This window comes from Centroberyx affinis, unplaced genomic scaffold, assembly GCF_046629955.1.
Source record: "Centroberyx affinis isolate AG114_WGS23_722 - 3 ecotype Tasmania unplaced genomic scaffold, CSIRO-AGI_Caff_v1 ptg003017l_1, whole genome shotgun sequence".
Lineage (NCBI taxonomy): Eukaryota > Metazoa > Chordata > Actinopteri > Beryciformes > Berycidae > Centroberyx > Centroberyx affinis.
The window spans coordinates 260,103-280,636 of NW_027281114.1; the positions used below are offsets into that span (position 1 = coordinate 260,103).

The 20,534-nt window shown below is 40.9% G+C and overlaps 1 protein-coding gene across 1 annotated transcript in view; it reads left to right on the forward strand.

Moving 5' to 3' along the window:
- smg1 (SMG1 nonsense mediated mRNA decay associated PI3K related kinase) overlaps positions 1–20,534 on the forward strand; it is an 81,128-nt gene that overhangs the window by 22,759 nt on the left and 37,835 nt on the right. The window contains exons 13-28 of the mRNA XM_071537321.1: positions 1,584–1,874; positions 2,297–2,427; positions 3,994–4,155; positions 5,471–5,589; positions 5,728–5,815; positions 6,460–6,561; positions 7,010–7,150; positions 8,585–8,811; positions 10,360–10,559; positions 11,898–12,059; positions 13,463–13,617; positions 14,838–14,971; positions 15,772–16,086; positions 17,357–17,507; positions 18,472–18,622; positions 19,692–19,812. Of these exons, the coding sequence (XP_071393422.1) occupies positions 1,584–1,874; positions 2,297–2,427; positions 3,994–4,155; positions 5,471–5,589; positions 5,728–5,815; positions 6,460–6,561; positions 7,010–7,150; positions 8,585–8,811; positions 10,360–10,559; positions 11,898–12,059; positions 13,463–13,617; positions 14,838–14,971; positions 15,772–16,086; positions 17,357–17,507; positions 18,472–18,622; positions 19,692–19,812 (2,650 nt within the window). The remainder of the gene's footprint in view (positions 1–1,583; positions 1,875–2,296; positions 2,428–3,993; positions 4,156–5,470; positions 5,590–5,727; positions 5,816–6,459; positions 6,562–7,009; positions 7,151–8,584; positions 8,812–10,359; positions 10,560–11,897; positions 12,060–13,462; positions 13,618–14,837; positions 14,972–15,771; positions 16,087–17,356; positions 17,508–18,471; positions 18,623–19,691; positions 19,813–20,534) is intronic.

The window sequence follows — 20,534 nt, forward strand, 5'->3', positions numbered from 1 at the left end:
ATAAGACTATCAGACACAAATGTTACATACATCGCAGAGGCAGAGAAACCCAACACAGTATGGGAACGGGGAAATAATCAAAACACACACCAAACAAACAGCCAAATAAAATTACAAGTCATGAAGCAGAACAGACACATTTCTTTGTCAGTTAAAAGGCTGGGTGACAGTTGCAGGTGTGTGTGAACAACTCTGCAATAGAGTCCTTAAAAGTAGTGAGCGAGATCAATTTGTCCAGTTTCAAAGTCTTTTGCAGCTCATTCCAACTGCTGGGAGTAGCAAATTGGAAGGAGGGCTGGCCAAAAGAAGTATTAACATGGGGAACTTCTAGCACTAATGGGGAACTAAAGGAAGGAAGTAAGCACTTTTTGGTGGAGATAAGCCTGAGATGTTTTCTCCTCTCTGTATGCTTATGTAGCCCCACACAACACACACACACATAACGTAAAGGGTCGGAGGAGCTAAGATACTATCCACTAAGGCTAGCGGATAGTATCTCTCCGACCCTTCAAATGTGCTTTACTTTAATGTACCAAGTCCCGCTTTCAGAGTTCTGCAGTTCAAACACAATAGACTGATGAATTATTTTATTCCCCAGTCAATTGGGTTACTTAACTAAAACAGCAGGCCAGCCAGGAAAGTGCTATCAGGGACCCCTGTGCAATAATAATAATAGTTGTGACATGTGCAATACCAAGATTTTGTGTGGAGAGTACAGTATATGGGATTAGTGTAATATGGGGGTATCTTAATGTCCCTGTGTCCTTTATGTGGTATTCTGATGTTTATGTATAATTGACTGTAGTGTGATTATGTGTGTTATGTGCAATGTGATTGTGTGTTCACCCTATGTATGATGTGTGTTTCTTTTTTAAAAACGGAGCTGCTATCATGCATAACAAATTTCAGAGAAATTAGGGCTGAACGATTTTGAAAAAATATCTAATTGCGATTATTTTGACTGATATTGCAATTGCGATACGATTTGCGATGTTAGAGGGAATGATCATTTTTACATCATTATTCTCATTTTCATTGAAAAACGTATTAAAATGATTATGGTGTGATTTTTTTTTTGTGGGGATCTGTACCAAACAAAGATGTTTTCTTAAGTCTGTAGAATATGATGTGTAGGCCAGGACATCTCTGCAGCACGACAATATTTAATTTAAAATGGTATTTTGACACACATTTCACCTTTAACAAATATTGTGCCTCCTGCAATTTGAAAATTGCATTAGGCCATATTGCGATTTTGATAAAATTTCAAGTAATTGTTCAGACCTAATTGACATCATCGATTGGTTCACCTGATCGTCCTTTAGAAAGAAATATCGGAATTCTCTGATCTCAAATTTAGAATGAATACAACCGATTTAGATCGCGGGCCGGTGTATCGGTGCATCCCTAATAGATGGGTACAGTCACTGGTCATAGCTTTATCTGGTTAGATTTGCAAGACTGTAGACTAATGACATGCATCATCTTTGTGTCCAAACCCTTTGTTGTCTCAAAAGATTAGTCGTTATCAATCTCAGTTGGATGGATCTAGCACTGAGGTAGTTTTCCTTTGTGTGTGCCAGGTGATGTCAGCTGTTCACGGCGTGTACCAGTCGCTGCTGAGCCTGAAAAACATCCCGACGCTGGAGGCCGCCTATAAGCTGGTGTTGGGCGAGATGCTGTGCGCCCTGTCCAGCCTCCTGGCCCCCCTGCAGCCCAGCGGCGGGACCTCGGCACCCACTGGCCCCTGCCCCAACATCCAGCACCCTGCCTTCGCCTCCCTCACGCTGCCCCCGGAGAGAGCCCAGTTCACCCTCATCTTCAACCTCAGCACCCTTACCACCATTGGCAACACAAAGAACTCTCTCATCGGGGTGAGACGCTAGGCTTTTCCGTTCCTGCTGCTCACTAGAATGCAAATTTACAGCAGGAATTCCTTTGGTGTTTTGGAGTCAACAACAGAATTTTCTTTGTTTGTCCTTCAACCCTGATGGTGGTGGTGGCAGCTAATGTCACCATCTGTTGTACTCTACAGAAGGTGACCTGGCACCAAAGATCAGCCAATAGCAGATTGCAATTTCAGTACCATGTGTTTTACCATTAGATGTCAAGCTTTAGACAGATTCCTCAAGTCCTCAAAATTCAACCAGTTTCCTCTCGCTACCATTTGGGGCCTGCAACGTGTGGAAATTTGCATAGCTCAGCTTTAGACTTGTTCACCAAAATGTAACATGTGCCAAATGAAAGAAAATAGCAGAATGCATTCATTATATCCCTTGATTTATCCCTGTTTTAGATGTGGGCGTTGTCTCCCACGGTGTTTGCCCTGCTCAGTCAGAATCTGATGGTGGTCCACTCTGAGTTAGCGGTCTACCACCCTGCTGTCCAGTATGCTGTGTTATACACCCTCTACTCCCACTGCACCAGGTAATACACATACTTACACATACATATTGTATTGTAGAATAAGAGGTAAAAGATATCCTATATGGGATTTTGAATCCTACACTCCGGTTAGACTGAACGGCCTTGAGATATCTCTGTCATTCATTGTCCCCCACAGTGAAATTGAGAGTATGGATCGTCCCGGGCCTCGTTTCCCAAAAGCATATTAAGGCTAAGATGATCGTAGTATCTTGTCTTACGAAGCCTCTTTAGCTTTTGAGGTGTTTCCAAAAAGCATCTTAATTTAAGACGCTCTTAAAAGTGATCGTAGATAACGACTCTGAACAGTCCTAGAACGCTAAGTGTATCTTGAGAAGGAAAAAAACATGAACTTTTTAACAGTTTAAGGTTTATTAGTCTGTTTTTATATCATTTACTGTTATCTAATTTATTTTCATATTCATATTAGGCCTGTATTTTTCCCCACTAATCTGTATAAAATGGATGGGTGTGGTGAAATGGAGCGATAGTGATAAATTAGAAAACATGAACAATAAAAAAAAAAGTCTTCGGTACTGAGAACACAAAACAGATCAGTCTAAACAAATGAGAAAACGCCCCAATTTTACAGGGTCATACAAAATGCCTATTGGGGCTTTAAAGGGATAGTTCACCCGAAAATGAAAATTTGGTCATTATTTACTCACCCTCATGTCCGTCCATGATAACACACAGCGAGTTTGCTAACGCTGCTCCATATCAGCCTTCTCCAAAAGACATGAAGTGGCCGGGTCCTGGTTCTTTACAGTTCCAAAAAGGGCAAAAATGACCATAAAATTACTCCAGACGCTTAAAAGTTTGATTTTGTTATTAAAATCCACTTTGATAAAAAAAACTGAAAAACTACAGTACTGTGCAAAAGTCTTAGGCACCCAGGAGTTTTTATATATATTGTGTCTTAGATGTTTATTCATTTTTTTTCTGCGTTAGTGTGTCAGCAGACTGCTCTTTATAGTACATTTTTTTATATTTAGAAACTTTTCATTTAATTATTTTTGAAAGTACCTTCGCTTTACTTTTTTTCTTTTTCATATGCCTAAGACTCTTGCACAGTACTCATGTCTAAGTCCACCATCAAAATTCAAATTAAGAGTGATATGAGTCAAACAAACTCAATAAACACACTTAATAGCCTTGTATAATACAGCATTGTAGCCAGGTATATTAGGATTTGCATGTTTGCCAGGTATATTAGGATTTGCATGTTTGATCAGTTTATCACTCATATTTTGAAATTTGGTCTTGGTGTGCTAGGGAGAGCGCTGGGTTATGGAGAATGGAGAATGGAGCTTGTTCAGTAGGACTTGGACAGAGAAACATTCAAAGTAGATTTGAATAGCAAAATCAAACTTTTGAGAATCTATTTTTCACATCTATTCGTTTTGTTGAGGAAGTGATCGCATCAGATCCCCATCTTCAACCAGCTGCTTCTTGCTACACTATGTGGTTAAGATTTCCTGATTGACAGAGCCATCTTGAGGCTGCTCTGTGATATGATTGTCCTCCTCTAACCAGCCTCATGTCTGTTCTTTCTGTCCATCCCTCCAGGCACGATCACTTCATCTCGTCCAGCCTGTCGTCCTCTTCCCCCTCCCTGTTTGATGGAGCAGTCATCAGCACAGTCACCACGGCGACAAAGAAGCACTTCAGCACGCTACTGAGCCTTCTGGGAGTTCTGCTGGCAAAAGAGCACCTCTACCCTGAGGCCAGGTTCGCTCTCTTTTTCTTTCTCTCTCTCTCTCTCACACACCAGGTGCTGGTCCAAAGTCTCAGCCAGTACTCAGGCAACCAAAACCACGTCAATTGGCCGCATGGTGGTGCTATAACGAGCAACTTTACGTTTTGGCCAATAACTTCTGATCCATAGGTTGTAGAATCAAATTAGGCGGGGTCCAAGCACAATATGGTAATTTGTCCAAAAATGAGAAACTTAAAGGAATAGTTCACCCAAAAATGAAAATTCGGTCATTATCTACTCACCCCCATGCCAGCTGAAACTCCACAGCCAAACGGCATAGAAGCCTTCTCCAAAACATATTGAAGTTGCTGGGGACCTGACCTGAGTTGACTTCACGGTGAAACAAATAACGGAAAATAACCATAAAATGTCTCCATGCAGCTCGTCCAGCATTATGGACGACCGATCCCAAGGGCGAGATATAAACTTTTTGCATTTGTAAGCACCCACTAGCGATGGAACTCCAAACGCTTTTGTGGGCGTGCTCAAGCAACAGTCCTCAACATGTGTTACACATTTTAGCTTGATTAGATGAATGGTCAAGGACTTATGGCCAATTTTGTGTTTTGTTAAAAGTTTATTGGTTGATAAAGGCCAACCCATTGGGGTAATCAATTATGCAAATGCGCCACACCAAGTTTAGTGTAAATCGGATGAACAGCCTAGGAGGAGTAGCGAAAAAACTGATTTGGAAACGATTCAAAATGGCGGAAAACCCGATATGATGGACTTTGAAAGTAATGTGTGGGTTGGACTCGGCACCCTCCAAAGAATCTATGGACGCAATATTTTTCTCTCTACAACTTACGGTTCAGAAGTTATAGGCCAAAACTCAAAGTTGCTTGTTATAGCGCCACCATTAGGCCAACTGACTAGCGACCTATCTGCCAAGTTTGGTTGCTGAAGAAGAAGAAGAAGAACTGCTTAAAAGGAAAAAAATGAATATATTGTCCTCAGTGTTGATTCATGGGGTGCTACTAACTTTTGTGGTGGTGTAACTAAAATTTTCAGTAGGTAGCACCAGTGCCACTAGTGGAAAAAATGAGTCTGAAGCCAGTTGAGTTGTAAGCCAGCAAGTAAGATAATTTAGCAACTAATGTTAATGTTATCATGTGAGTAGATATCTGTTTATTAGCCGAAATGTCGTCTGGACCTAAAAAAGTGGACAAAAAGTATCAGTGTTTGTATATTGTGTGTCTCAAGTTAATCGGAGGGTGTGTTACATCACCTGAAAGCCCTCTGTTAGAGGTGAAGCCAGATCGCTGAGTGTTGTGTTGCTGTGTTCAGGAAGCTGCTGCTGACCTGGGCTCAGGAAATCTCTGTTCTGATGAAGAAGTCGGACACCTACAGCCCTCTCTTCTCCCTGCCCTCCTTCAACAAGTTCTGCAAAGGCCTGCTGGCCAACGGTGAGCCTCGGACCGACACAGCCAGCATTTCCAATAGAGTAGTAGACTTTTTGGCCTGTTAAAATAGGATGGCAAAATATAATATAATAAATGTATGCAATGTATTAACCTTTTTCCCCATGTCTTTTCTCTGGACAGCCCTTAATGAAGACCCAGGTATCTGCCTTCAGACCTGCAACAGCCTCCAGGTCCTGTCTTCATCCCTGTCCACCGAGCTGCTGCAGAGGTCAGCCTCACACACACACACACACACACACACACACACACACACGGTCCCATGTTTGTTGTTCCTGTGGGGAGTGATGTGAGTGAAAATCCAGAATGGTCAGACTTGCATTTTCAGTGATACGATTTAAATTGCATTTTTTGTTTTGTATTGCCATGTCATTCATTGGATGCAGAACACTGAAATGTATTTTTCCCCATCATATTGTAATATATATGTTACTGTAATTTAATATACTTGGCAACATCAGTAGAATGGACTCATGGACTAACCAGGATGAACACTGTCTGTAGGGAAATAATACTTACTTTTTTGCATTGTCTTGTCTCATTTCCTTTTTTATATATATATATTTGCTTTTTTTTTCTCACAAAGGAAGAGAATGAATGAATCAATGAATAAATAAATGTATACAAGTGAAATAAATAAGTAACAATAAGTAAGAGCCGTATAGTTGCATTTCCAACCACCTGTGGTTGTGGTTTAAATCTTACCTGAAAAGACTGGATACCATGTGAGGTTTTTGGCCCGTTTAGGCTTGAGGAAAAAATATTAAAAAAAATTTGAGCTGCCTGTCTGAACATAGCATTTCTGCCAAATACAAGTTTCCGTTTAACCATATGTGTTATGTCGTGGTGTGTTAGGTGCGTGGATGTGTGCAGAGTCCAGCTGGTCCACTCAGCAGTGAGGGTGAGGCAGGCCTATGGCAAGCTGCTCAGGACAATCCCTCTGGATGTGGCGCTCAGGTCAGACTCCCATTAACCACTATAGGACATCTAAAATAGATTGTTTCTAGGTGCTGAATCCTAGATCTTGTGTATGGCATGTCCTGGATGTAAAACTGTTCAATGAAAGTTAATGAAGTGAATAGAAATGTGCTGGAATCAAGACTATTTTACACATGGTCTCGGAATGGTCAGTCGTGTATGTTTCTATAACCCCTAACCCTAACCCACAGGGATAAATAGTTTAATCTAATCTATCAGATTATGGATCTAATCATGTTTATAGTCTTAACACGGTACAAACATCTCAACAAATTTAGGTTGTGAATTGAGAAGGTAATGATCTCACGGGGAAATAGCTGACTAGATTCAGAACCGATGTGATGTCTGTGTTGAATACCCATACACATCTTTTGGATTGTGTCAACATTAATGGGTGGTGTGTGTGTGTGTGCGTGTGTGTCCACAGTAACCACAGCCACCCAGAGATCGGGGAGATGTCATTGGCCATCCGCCGTCACATGAGCCGAGCGCCTAGCAGCACCTTCCACCCTCAGGACTTCAGCGACCTGATTGGCTTCATCCTGTATGGAGTGCTGCACCGTGGAGGGTACATCACTGTTTCCAGAGGGATTAAACTGCACTATTGTTTTTTTTACAAAGTCTGTTATCATTGCAACAAGTTAGTGTTGAGAAGAATAATGTATTTCCATCAGCGCAAGTGGGGGGGTTATTCTGAAAATATAAGCTATAGCCTGAGATGCATTAGATCAGTGATTCTCAACCTTTTCATATCAAGGACCCTTAATTTAGGACCACAGACCCTCATTTGATGAGATTTTGTCTCTCTGACCCAAATCTGAGAATATTTTTATTGTTGGATATGATTTTGTCCAGAATTCCATGACTATCTGTATTGTAGGTAGAGAGATAACAGAGAAACTATGATCAAAACAGTCATTCTTCTACGTTCTCTAATCGTGCTAAACTCTAATGCTAAAGTTTAACAATTCACCAATTTGCTGGGGCCTACCCCGACCCTAACCCTAACCCGACCCCCTAGAACCCCCTCAAGGACCCCTGGTGGTCCCCGGAAACCCACGTTGAGAACCACCGCATTAGATAACTTCTGTCACCGATATTCAAATGGCTACACTGATACTGATTATTGTTTGGAGCCCCGCTGCCTCGTAGCTCATCGACTAACTAGCATGAACATTCCTGCACAACGTGAGAATTACAAAATTCTGTGGAGTCTACTGGAGTTCCTGCTTCCAGACAGGGAACATGAGGGAATTAAAAAAAAAAAAAGGATAATTTTACAGTAATTATATCCTCGAAATAACCGCATCCGCTGCAGATCCTCCAGTTTTTATAACAATCTTTTCAAATTTGGTATGGACATTGATGACCCCTAGAGGAAGAACTCTATTGATTTTGATGTATTTACTTACTCAGAATGTATTTATTATTGGGATAAACCCCTTGAGATGTACCATCTCGTTTTCAAGTACGTCCCAACATATATCACAATCACTACATAACAACTGTCAAAATAAATAAAAAGATAGAAATACAATTATCAATACGGCAATGTACAGACGGACGACAGACAAAAAGAAACAAAAAAAAAGACACATTTATTAATGAAAACATTGAAAACATTACAACCACAAAGTGGCCAATAATAGATAAACAGTAGAGTGTGAGTGGATCACCAAATATATATGATTATTATAACTATTATTAACTAACTGATTAAATTCATGTCCATGCTATTTGGACCCATATCTCACCAATGGTGCATTATATTGAGAATTGTTCAGGCAATTATGGAGATTTGTATGAATTTTGCACTTTCTGTGATTATTATTAATAAAATAGTTAATTAGTTAAATTTATTATTGAGTGTTAAAAAAAATAGTTAAGGTACATACCCTTTATTATTGGGGAGACAATCCCTAGAGGATTATATCCATTCATTTTGGCGTGTTTAGGAGTAATAATAATATAATTAACTGCCTCATATTTCCATTATCCACAGCAAGGACCCGTGGCTGGAGCGTCTGTACCACAGCTGCCAGCGGCTGGAGAAGCGGGACGGCCGGGGCGGGGCGGACGGCGGCGGGCCGGGCGTGGTGCCGCGGGCCCTGCTGAAGACCGAGGCGGTGCTGTGGCAGTGGGCGGTCTGGGAGGCCGCCCAGTTCACCGTGCTGTCCAAGCTCCGAACGCCGCTGGGCCGGGCTCAGGACACCTTCCAGACCATCGAGGGTAAGGGGAGCGGAGCCCGGGACCAGCTCTGTGCAGTTGAATCACCAATCAGAGATAGGTCATAACAGGCAAATAATCAAATCGCTATTTCTACTATCCAGGAAAATGGACCTAGCCAAACACAACATTTGAACTGAGAGAATCTTTGGTGAAGGAAGTGTCCAAAATCTGCTTTAGCCATTTGAAAATTTTGGCACACACTGAATATTTAAGTATTTGTTTCGACCAGTGGTTCTCAACGTGGGGTCCGGGGACCACCAGGGGTCCTTGAGGGGGTTCCAGGGGGTCCCCAGCAAATTGATGAATTCAACTTCAGCATTATTTAATTTACAAGAAGTGAACACAATTAGAGAATGTAGAAGAATGACTGTTTTGAACATAGCTTCACTGTTATCTCTCTACCTACAATACAGATAGTCATGGAATTCTGGACAAAATCATATCTGACAATAAAAATATTCTCAGATTTGGGTTCAAGAGACAAAATGTCATCAAAGGGGGGTCCGTGGCCCTAATGTGGACTAAAGTAGGGGTCCATGATATGAAAAAGGTTGAGAATCACTGGTTTAGACCACGCACAAAAGAATATTGTTACAGAATTATTTTCGATCTCCAAAAGCGAGCTCTAACATCCCTGTATGTGCAGAAAAATGGCAGAAAATTGTGTTCCTTTGCTTTGATGTTTTTAGGCCTGTGAGGATTAGTCAGCATCATCAATTACATTGACTGTGTAAATTTGTTAATTTGCACATTCATGATGAAGGCCTTGTTTTGTTTTGAACATCTGTTCATTAAGCTCAAACCACTAATATACTTATTAGAATTCCAAAAAACTGACCGACAATGGGAATATTGTGAACAGAAACTCATTAATATAACCATAAATAACCATAAAATGGCTCCATGCAGCTCTTCCAGCATAATCGTCAAAGTCAATAAGTGAGTACCCATTTAATGTTTGATGTCATAATAATAATAATGAAAAATGCCATAATATGTGCCATTTTAACTACAAATGCTGCATGTATTAAACTAAAGTGGACATCAAACTTTAATATGGGTACTTATTTGAATTTGACGATTAAATACAAAGTAACTGGTTTAAAACAGTATTTCTCGGACCAAGGGTTTATTCCTAAAATCAAAACCCAACTTCAGCTTCAGTTTTTTTGACCAGATGCTGTATATGCTACCTAAAGGAGAGTTGGATCATCAAGTAAAATCCCTAAGTATTTGTAGGTGGTGACAAGCTTAATTGCTTTACCTTGTCAAGTGGCAATACTCTGATTCAATGAGATATTCTTGGATTTAGAAAAGCCAAGTTTGGTTTTCTCTGCATTCAGGACAAGCTTTAGTCGGCAGAGCTGAGCCTACATGATGTAAATTATAACCATCAATGCAAATGTGGTGGTGGTTGGACCAGACCCTTTTGTGCATGTGTCTCATTGAAGATGAAAATGGAATATTCCAAATGAAGAAGGACTGATTGCAGATGTGCAACGGTGAATTTTCCCCCACTTCTCACGAAGCTGTATCCCCGTGTTTCAGGCATGATCCGGAGCCTGGCTGCCCACAGCCTGAACCCGGAGCAGGACGTCGGGGCGTGGGCCGGGGCCGGAGGCGACGGGGACGGTCACCACTCCAACCAGCTCCGCCTGGCTCTGCTCCTGCAGTACCTGGAGAACCTGGAGAAGCTCATGTACAACGCCTATGAGGGCTGTGCCAACGCTCTCACCACCCCGCCAAAGGTGACTTGTACATACATGGGCCCCATCCAGACTTCAGCATTTGCAGTGAGCTGCTGGTGCCTCCAGTAAAAAAAAAAAAAAAAAATTCAAAAGGACTACTGAAGGAGTGCTGACTCCACGGAACTAAAGCTAATAGCAGTGGTGAAAATAGGTGGCAACTAGATCCCTTAAGTCAGTGATTCTCAACCATTTTCATATCAAGGACCCTAATTTAATACACATTAGGGCCATGGACCCCCATTTGATGAGATTTTGTCTCTCGAACCCAAATCTGAGAATATTTTTTATTTTTAGATATGATTTTGTCCAGAATTCCATGACTATTTGTATTGTAGGTAGAGAGATCACAGTGATCAAAATAGTCTTTCACTATATTCTCTAATTGTGTTAACTTCTAGTGAATTAAATAATGGTGAAGTTTAACAGTTGATCAATTTGCTGGGGACCCCCTGGAACCCCCCAAAGGACCCCTGGTGGTCCCCGGACCCCACGTTGGGTACCACTGCCTTAAGTCACCTTTATTGGTCTATACATTTCAGAGCTAGCTATCAACAAGCAACCAACAGTGCCCTGATGATGGAGCATGCTCTGAAAGACGTTTTAATGTATCAAGTTGCCGTCCTGAACCTTTTTTCCTCATTACTATTTGCTGAATTAGATGCATTGATGCTTTTGAGGCTGTTTTTATGCCTCTGTGCCGGTGACAGGGTTAGGGTTAGGGGTCAAATTTGGCACAAACGTCCACTTGGACTCAAGGATGAACTGATTAGATTTTGGTGGTCAAAGGTCAAGGTCACTGTGACCTCACAAAAGACATTTTTGGCCATAACTCAAGAATTCATATGCCAATTATGACAAAATTTCACACAAATGTCTAATAGGATAGAATTATGAAGTGATGACATTTTATATCCAAAAGTTCAAAGGTCAACTTCACTGTGACATCATAATGTTTTGCTTACCACTGTAGCTGAGAAAACGATCTTGGGTCATTCTGCGAAAACGTGCTGTCACTTACTTTTGCAGACACCAAAATCCTTTTAATTTGACCTAATAATCACATGAATTATATATGTTCAATAAATAAAGACTGTCCTTGCAATGATAAAACAAAGTTTATTGGCGGAGGCATACAACCGCGAGGCGGTTATTTCTAGTTTGACAAGTGATTTCACCACAGCAGTAACCGCTTAACACCAAAGGTGAAGACTAAAAATAAAAACAAGAATCCCGCAGAATATCACTTAAATAGAAGGTGCACACATATTCTATACACACACATACAAGTTTTTTTTTCCCAGCAGTGGCATGACAAATCCCTCCCTTCCCGCCTCTCAGGGTATCAGGACGTTCTTCTACACCAACCGCCAGACGTGTCAGGACTGGCTGACCAGGATCCGCCTGGCGTTGATGAGAGTGGGTCTCCTGTCCGGCCAGCCGGCGGTTACGGTTCGCCACGGCTTTGACCTGCTCACCGAGATCAAAAACAGCAGCACCCAGGTCAGTGCACGTTAGCCGTTGTGTGAAGCTTTCAAGTGACCGGCAAGTTCGAATTTCATTATCGTCAAAGTGTTTTAAAGAAGTCATTTGGCTACAGCTACTAAGGCACACACATGATCATGTTTTAGGGTAACAGCCTGCCTTGTATGCAAACCACCACAATTATGACTGAAGGATAGATGAAAAATGCAAACTAAACCACCTTGCAGTTCACGTTCATGTGTTGAGTCACGACAGAAAGCAGGATCACCAAGTTTTGGGGAAAAATTGGCACGGCAGTTATGATGATGGAGGGTTTGCCTCTTCTTATGTCTCCTGATAGGCCACAAAGTGAATACGCTCGGAGGTTATATGCCTTTTTGTGATAATCCACGCCCACTGCCACACCCCTCTTTGGCCAATCGGTGTGAAAAGTTAATCAGTGCTTCCTTGTCCCATGACCAAACTTTCCACAAAGTGTCATTCAAATCCGTTCATAACTTTTGGAGTTATGTTGCTGACAGACAGACAGACAGAACAGGGGACAGTTGGAGAGAGGAAGAGGAAAAGGCCATTAAATTAACTTTCAATTACTTAAAATTTACTTGCTAGTAGGGATGAGACATATGCTTATATCACATTACAATTTGATATGGAGCTCATGATTCAATAGAACCACAATACAGTGTAATATAGGTTCAATGACAACAAAGCGTCTTACTTTGTTGTCATTGAACTTATATTATTATTGTGCAGGATTATGTTTTATTATTATGTTATTTCTTTTTCTTTTTTTTTTTTTACTTTTTATTTATGAACATTTTTCACATTATAAGGACGGTAAGCAAAAAGCCAACAAATAATGAGGTCATGGGGTGATCAGTAAATCAAGGCAAATTTGCCTAATTTAAAATAAAATATTGCACATGATACATACAATAATTATGAAAGATCTGTCTCATTGGCTAAATAAACACACCATTTTTCCCACCGTTTTTTCTCCCAGTTCTTTTTGGAGCCGTATGGAGTAGGTCATCTGTTCTAGAAATTATTATGTTATTTCTGAGCCACAAATATTTCTAGCAATGGCACTGGCTTGATGGAATGCACACATGACATTTAAAAATGCCATTACAAAGCGCAAATAATATAATTTAGATGGAGAGCTTGTGAAATTGCGATAGGCAAGCCATCTCATTTGTGATTACTACAGCAGAATAAAATGAAATAAAATGTCACGATTCATTTTTCTGGCCCACAATACACACACACATTTTTGCGGGTTTTCCTTCAGCAGCTGATTTTACAGATTAATGCCATTTTTTACAGAGAGTTGATTGGTGAGGCGGTGGGCTTTTTATATGTTTTGATCTGGTTAAACCTGCTCTGGTATGCACCCACTGATACACCTTTATCTCCCTCAGGGTCCAGAGCTGGAGGTTCCTCTGATGCTGCTGGTGGAGGCTCTGTGTGAGCTGCGTTGTCCTGAGGCCATTCAGGGCCTGGCAGCCTGGAGCCTCTCCACCGGTGGCAAGAGTCTGGGCTGGCTAGGCTCCGTGGCCCTGCAGGCCGAGGGACGGTAAGCAAACCGTTTAAACCAAGGGCTTTAAAACTAAAATATGAAATGAAATGGCCATGAAGTATTTGTCTTAAATACAGTCATTAGAGGTTTTAATTTTTTCACCATGTTTGGCAGGATTACTTTAATTGTGTTTCATTTTGATGCAACTATAAAATTAGACAGTGGCCCTGACAGATTCTTGACCTTCAATGATATTTAGTCGAGGAAGAGTCGGAACGTAAGACAAATGCCATGAATTGTGTAGTTTCAACAAAACGTGTGAATGTGACGGTCTGGAGTGTTTTGTTTTCTTATGTTGTGTTACATTACATTACATATTACATTACACTGTGACCAACTTCCAGTCACAGTAAATTTGACCCACATCCATGTTCACTCTTATATTAATCCAGGACAGGGTTAATACAATATGTGAAACATGTTGGACATTATGTCCCACAACATTTAGTTTCCTGGTAATTTCCAGGTGGTGTTTTTCGCATACTGTTCATTTATACTTTCAGAACTTAAACTCGTAATGTTCAGTTGTAAACCGTCTGTTTTTGCTAGGTTTTTGTTTCTGTATTTTGGTTGTTAAGTTGGACTTGCATCCGATTCGAAGCAGCATTAAAATGGTCTTAAATCTTTAATTTGGCTTTCTGAACCTGCAGGTAACCTGTCAGTATGTGAATAGTCAAAGTCTGAACTTTTCTGTGTGCTCTGAACTACTCAAAAATGACAAAATATGCTAATCCAACTGGTTATTTCCTATCATTTTAGTTGTTGATAATTCATATGTCTGTCAACACTACTCTCATTTTCTAATGTCATACAGAGTACCAAAGGCTATGCAGGCCTTGGTAATCTGAACTTCAGTAATGGTAGTAATAGTACAGGTTTGTGTACCCATTACCTTCCCTGTAAAGTGTAACTAAGCAATGTGTATGTGGTTTATTATGTTATTTTGTTATATTCTACTGCTTTTGACCACATACCAGCATTTAATTTAAAACTATTGAAATGCTGTGATTGTTATGAATTGTTGTTTGATTGTTAAACAAATCAAGCAAATTGAAGCAAATTGATAACGTCCTAAATTCCATGGCTCAACTAGGAAATTGAGTGTACTTTTTTCTCTTCTCCACACAATTTTGACTATTGTACAGGTAAGTTCTCTATCAGATGTTAGGTTAATTGAATTGGTTCTATGGTACTGAATAATGTGTGTGTGTGTGTAGGTTTGAGAAGGCAGCTGTGGAGTATCAGGATCAGCTGTGTGCGGTCACAGGGATGGACTGCAGCATCAAAAGCTCTGAACGCTCTCTGCTCAAACTCTCCAGCAGTACCAGCAGCCCCAAACACACGAGCAACGGTCAGTACCAAACACACCAAACACACACTGTCCATGTAGTCTTATCCCTAGACAACAGTTAAGTTTTGATGTGGTATGTTTTTTGTGGGGGGGGGTGGCCTCTACCTGCATTTCAGTCAGTAGTGTCCAGATTTAGACTCAGGAATCGAAAACGACTCAAACTGAATTGAAGTAGCATTGAAACTGAAGTTAGATTAGAGAAGTGGATTCAGAGTTTAGCACTCCTATGTGGATAAAAGCGTTGGACCCAGAATAGAACCCTGGTGGACACCACAGGTAACTCGTGTCAATGGACTACCCAATAACAGCAGAGAAAGTTCAGTTGTGCAGATCGGAGGAAACCTGTCTAGAGCAGTACCAGTACATGCGAATATGAGGAAGGATCAACTAAACTAAATAGCATTTTCCTGCATCAGCCACTAAAAGAAAGTCATTTTGCACTTTAAGAACTGTCTGTTCCATGAAGACTCTAAAACCAAAATGAAAGTTCATAAATAGACCATTATTGCTTATAAATGTAACTGCTTGGCTGGCTGTTTTTCCAAAACATTGGACCTGAATGGCAATTTAGAGATCAGTTTGTAATTGTTTATGAGGGATATACAGTATGTATGATACAAATGAGGTTTAAGAGTAGGTTCTTAATGTGATTCGTAATGTGATGTCAGTAAACTAAATGTCTTCTTAGTGTGTGGTGGAGGTGGAGGGTGGTGGCTGTAATGTACTTGCCATGAACTTGTGCATTGAGCATCCCAGTACCCCTGTTTTTAAAATCTTTTTGTTGGATTTCCTCCGACCAGGCGACAGCAGGAAGACCGTGTTGCTGAAGTCCAGCGAGTGTTCTCCTGAGGTGATCAACTTCCTGGCCAACAAAGCTTGTCAGTGCTATGTGGCACTCTGTGATTGGCCCTCGGTTCAGGAGTGGCAGGCCAGTGTCCACGCCCTCAAGAAAAACTCCACCAATCCAGCCAGCATCCACCTGAAGACGGACTTCAACTATATCCGGGCTCTGAGCCGGTTTGAGGACGGAGATCTGGCCGAGTGTGGAGCTCAGTTGCAGCTGTTGCCTGGAGAAGACTATAGCCTACTGAGCTCTAGCAGCAAGGATAAGCTGGGTAGGTGCATTATGGGACTCACCCCGGAAACAAAATGTTATTGAAATTTTAAATCACCAAATTAAACACAACACAAAGGAAGGTCTGGGATAAAATCTCCACCATGGTCTTTTCTGTGTAGAGTTGCATGTTCTCCCTAAGACCCTAAATTGCCCATAGGGCATGAGTGTGTTTGTGTGTAGTATGGTATATGATGGTATATCAAGTATATAATCTAGCAAAATGATGTATATGAAGTAGAAAAAACAAGCACAGATCCTGTACAGGCCCACGGCGCCATCTAGAGGCCTGTTAACGAAGTGTGGATGACAGACTGACTACTTGCCTGACCTGAAAATGCCTGAAAACAAGCACAGATCCTGTACAGCAGTGATTCTCAACCTTTTTCATATCAAGGACCCTAATTTAGTCCACATTAGAGTCACAGATCCCCAGTTGATGAGATTTTGTCTCTCGGGCCCAAATCTGAGAATATTTTTATTGTTAGATATGATTTTGTCCAGAATTCCATGACTGTCGGTATTGTAGCTAGAGAGATAACGGTGAAACTATGATCAAAACAGTCATTCTTCTACATTATCTAATGGTGTGAACTTCTTGTAAATGAAATAACGGTGAAGTTTAATGACTCAACAATTTGCTGTGGACCCCCTAGAACCCCTTCAAGGACCCCTGGTGGTCCCTGGACCCCATGTTGAGAACCACTGCTGTACAGGACCACTAATGCTACTTAAATACCACAAGGTATTAATGTTACCTACCGTTAAAGTTTGTAGGGCAGCAGAAGATGTGTTATCAGGCTACTGTTTACGAATCCCGTTACTAACACAGGAGCAAATTGTCAAAGCCGCCCTCTGGGGAAAAAAAACAATTGCGTTTTTTTTTTGTTTTTTTTCAAGCGTTAAACATTTCACATTAATCGCAAAAACTTAACGCGCTAATTTTCACAGCCCTAAATGCTATATATTATTTTTGCGTTCCTTTCAAATAGAGAGCCTGCAGAGATACTATTTCTTCATTGCTAGTAATTGGACCCTGTTCAGTGGTGCCAACGATTTACTGGGGACACTTGGATGATTTTGGTGTCTGTGTTCATATCACTTGATAATTTTGACGGGTTTGCCTGCTCCACAAGATGAGCAAGGGTTGAACCTCAGAAGCAGCACAGTTTGTTTAATTGTATAGTTCAGTGATTTTGTTTTTCAGCCAAGATTCCCTTTTACCCTGGACACTGATTGTGTGTGTGTGTGTGTGTGTCTGTGTGTGTCAGATCTGAAGAGGCTGCTGCCCTCCATGAGTCCAGACCCATCGGAGCTCCAGAAAGCCATCGAGGTGCAGCTCCTCCGCAGCGCCGTTAGCGCCATGACAACGGCCACCACCAGCAATCACCAGCAAGAGCAGAAGACCACAGCCAATCCTGAGTTAGTTTTCAAATGGGGAAAATTTTCCCCATTCATTTTGTTTGCTGTGGGTGGGTCTTTTTATATAAAGGGATACCATAGCATTCTGAATTTTAGTTGGTCAGTCTCCATCGCCTCTATTTCCCGTGAGGTGGTACATGCTAGAGCCATGAAACTTTGTACCATGGTCTAGCATGGCTTCAAATAGACCCACAAGAAATATGACATCACATTATTTGACCCCCAAAAAATATATAGATAAATATGATGTAGCACATATTTTTTATTTTTTTTTGGGTCAAAAAATGTGAAAATTTTGTATATTTGACCATGTATTTTATATTACTGACTATTATGAAATAAGTAACCTAATATTTGTTATCAAGGAGCATTGGGGGCTGGTCATGTGACGTCACTAATAATAGACACCTCTTTCTATTTAAGGTCCAGGTGAACTTTGATAAACATGACACCCTGAAGAAGGCATAATGCCTTCTAAATGATCTAAAATAAATATTCATATATATCATATGGAGAGAAGTGGGCAACCTTCATAATTACTTATTCTGACTTTGGACCATTGGTTTGCACCTTTTTATGGGCGTGCACTCTACTGCTAAACTACTTGGTCACCTGGAATTACCCAGAATTTTAAAATGACATGTGGATATATCAGTACAGTCTTCTCACTATGGCTGGATGTAATTTAGTGGTTGAACAGTGGTTGCATTTTTCATGTTGTTTCATGTTGCAAAGACAGGATATTTATGGCTGTTAGAGCAGAACCCAGGACTGCCGTTATGTGCGATAGAGGGTCAACTAGAGCCTGGCCTTGGAAAATGTTATTAGCATTCATCATTGAAGGCATCTCTAGTCTCAATGTTTGACTTGCTTCCTAATCTTTGAGCATGAGCATTTTTGACCCCAGTTATGTCAGATTACTTCCGCTTGTGCTTGGAATAAGTCATGTGATTTGATGTTGCAGTACCTTGGTGCGCTGCCTGAAGCAGACTGGCCGGATCTGCTTGGGTCCCCTCCGTCTGTCCACCCTCACCCTGTCAGATGCCCTGCCCACTCTCCCCACTCTGCAGCTCCACTGCACTGCTGCCCTGGAAAACACACTCACCGGACAAGAGGTATACACAAACACATATCATACCCTGTCTCACACCAAACATGTTTCAAGTGGCGTTTCAAGAGTGCAGACAAGTCCATCATGCTTAACTAAAGTTACAGGGACTTGAATCCCCCACTCCCCACCATCAAAATCTCTTAACCTCACAGGATGACGGGGTCACATGCAGCTTGTCCAACAAGCAAGCTGCATGTGAATTTTGATTACAATCCCTGGTTTGCTTGTAAGTTTCCCGATTGCCCGGGACAAGTGCTTGGGCAAGTGGACTTTGCTCTGTTTGCCTGAATGGGCAGTTTTGTTTTTCATTCAGTCATTCAGATCATTCATTGTTGTTGCTTCTGAAACAGTGCAACCTGCCCACCATGCTGATGGTCTCGCTCTACAAGGATAGAATGTTGTTGCAATGACAACGCTGAACGATAAAGGCCAGCATTGGACCAGACACATAGACCCTGTTAAAATGAAAAAAAAAAAATTATTATTATAGCAAGACTCAGCGAGTGAGTATTTGGAACAAATCCACGAGCAGACAATATCTTTCCCTGCATGATGAGATCAGATTGGCTCATAGACAGTAAGGACAGGCTGTGGATTGGCTCATTCTCCCCCATAGCACTGCACTGACTGACTTTCTGTGCATGTGATTCTTAATGGAAATTCAAACCAGGTGCCCAAGACTGTGGTTAGAGGTAAGAACCTTGAACCACAGTTATCACCAAAGATATAAAATATCAATGTGTCAGTTGTCACGCAGTGATAAATAAGGTTGCCACTAGGCTTGGGCGGATATTCGATAATATTGTGATATTCATGAAATATTTTTGAAACTTTGCCAAATCATTTTCTTTTTTTTTTTATATGAAATTAAATATTATTCATGATTATGACTCCGTGTTCATTCAATGAAAATTAAAAGTTTTTTGGAATAGGACACTCATACAGGAAACAATGTAAAAATGAAAACTGAAATAACGGCAATATTATTTTGTGTTTGCAAGTACCTGAAGCCTTAGTATCAACTCCTGAAACTAGGTGTAATTACACCCTGAGTGTTGTTGTCTGCTGTGTAGGACTGTGTGATCCCTTTGTACAGCGAGGCTCTGAGCTCCTGTAAGCAGCAGGACGTCCAGCCCTGCCTCCACGCCCTCAGATACACCATCTTCCAGAGACAGCTCCTCCTCAAACTCAAAGGTAAATCTGTCAATTCATATACACATTGCAGAGTATTGTTACAATTTTCTCAGAACAATGGCTCTCAACTGGTTTGGCATCAAGACCCAAATTTATCCTTGCCTTTTAAGTCCCAATCCTTAATTAATGTGCAAGGTATGAACCAAGTTGTTCTTTAAAAAGAAAGTCAACAAAAACATCTGGGGGAAAAAAATGTAGACATGAGCAAAATCATTCTAGAGCCAGAGCTGGTGATATATGGATACATATATACATATATATATATAACCACTGTAATTCATATTATTGAAATTAACCCCCCTCCCCCGCCAACAACCATCGTCATAATAGTGATCAGTATGTTAGCATGTCCATTTATCATTTAGTAGCCTAACTTGAACATAGAACCTCTGAATATGTGCTCTTATGTTTTTTTTATTACAAAATAACAGTGTTCCCAGTGTAAGGCTTATAAGACAAGCCACTGATGAAGTCGGTGTGGCCTATTATGTAATAAACATATTGTTTTGTCTGGAAAGACATTTCAAACGTGTACCAAATTTTATGCAGCTCGACCAGAAGGGTGTGCTGTGCTGTAATGACATTTCAAATTTTAAAAGGCTGTATCTCAAAGAAAGCCACGAAATGTGGTAACATGATCCAGCTTTACAAATCTGCCTTGGGATCACCCAAAACTTTTCTCTTTTTTTGGACCTATCACTACCAAACTTGGTATATAGTCA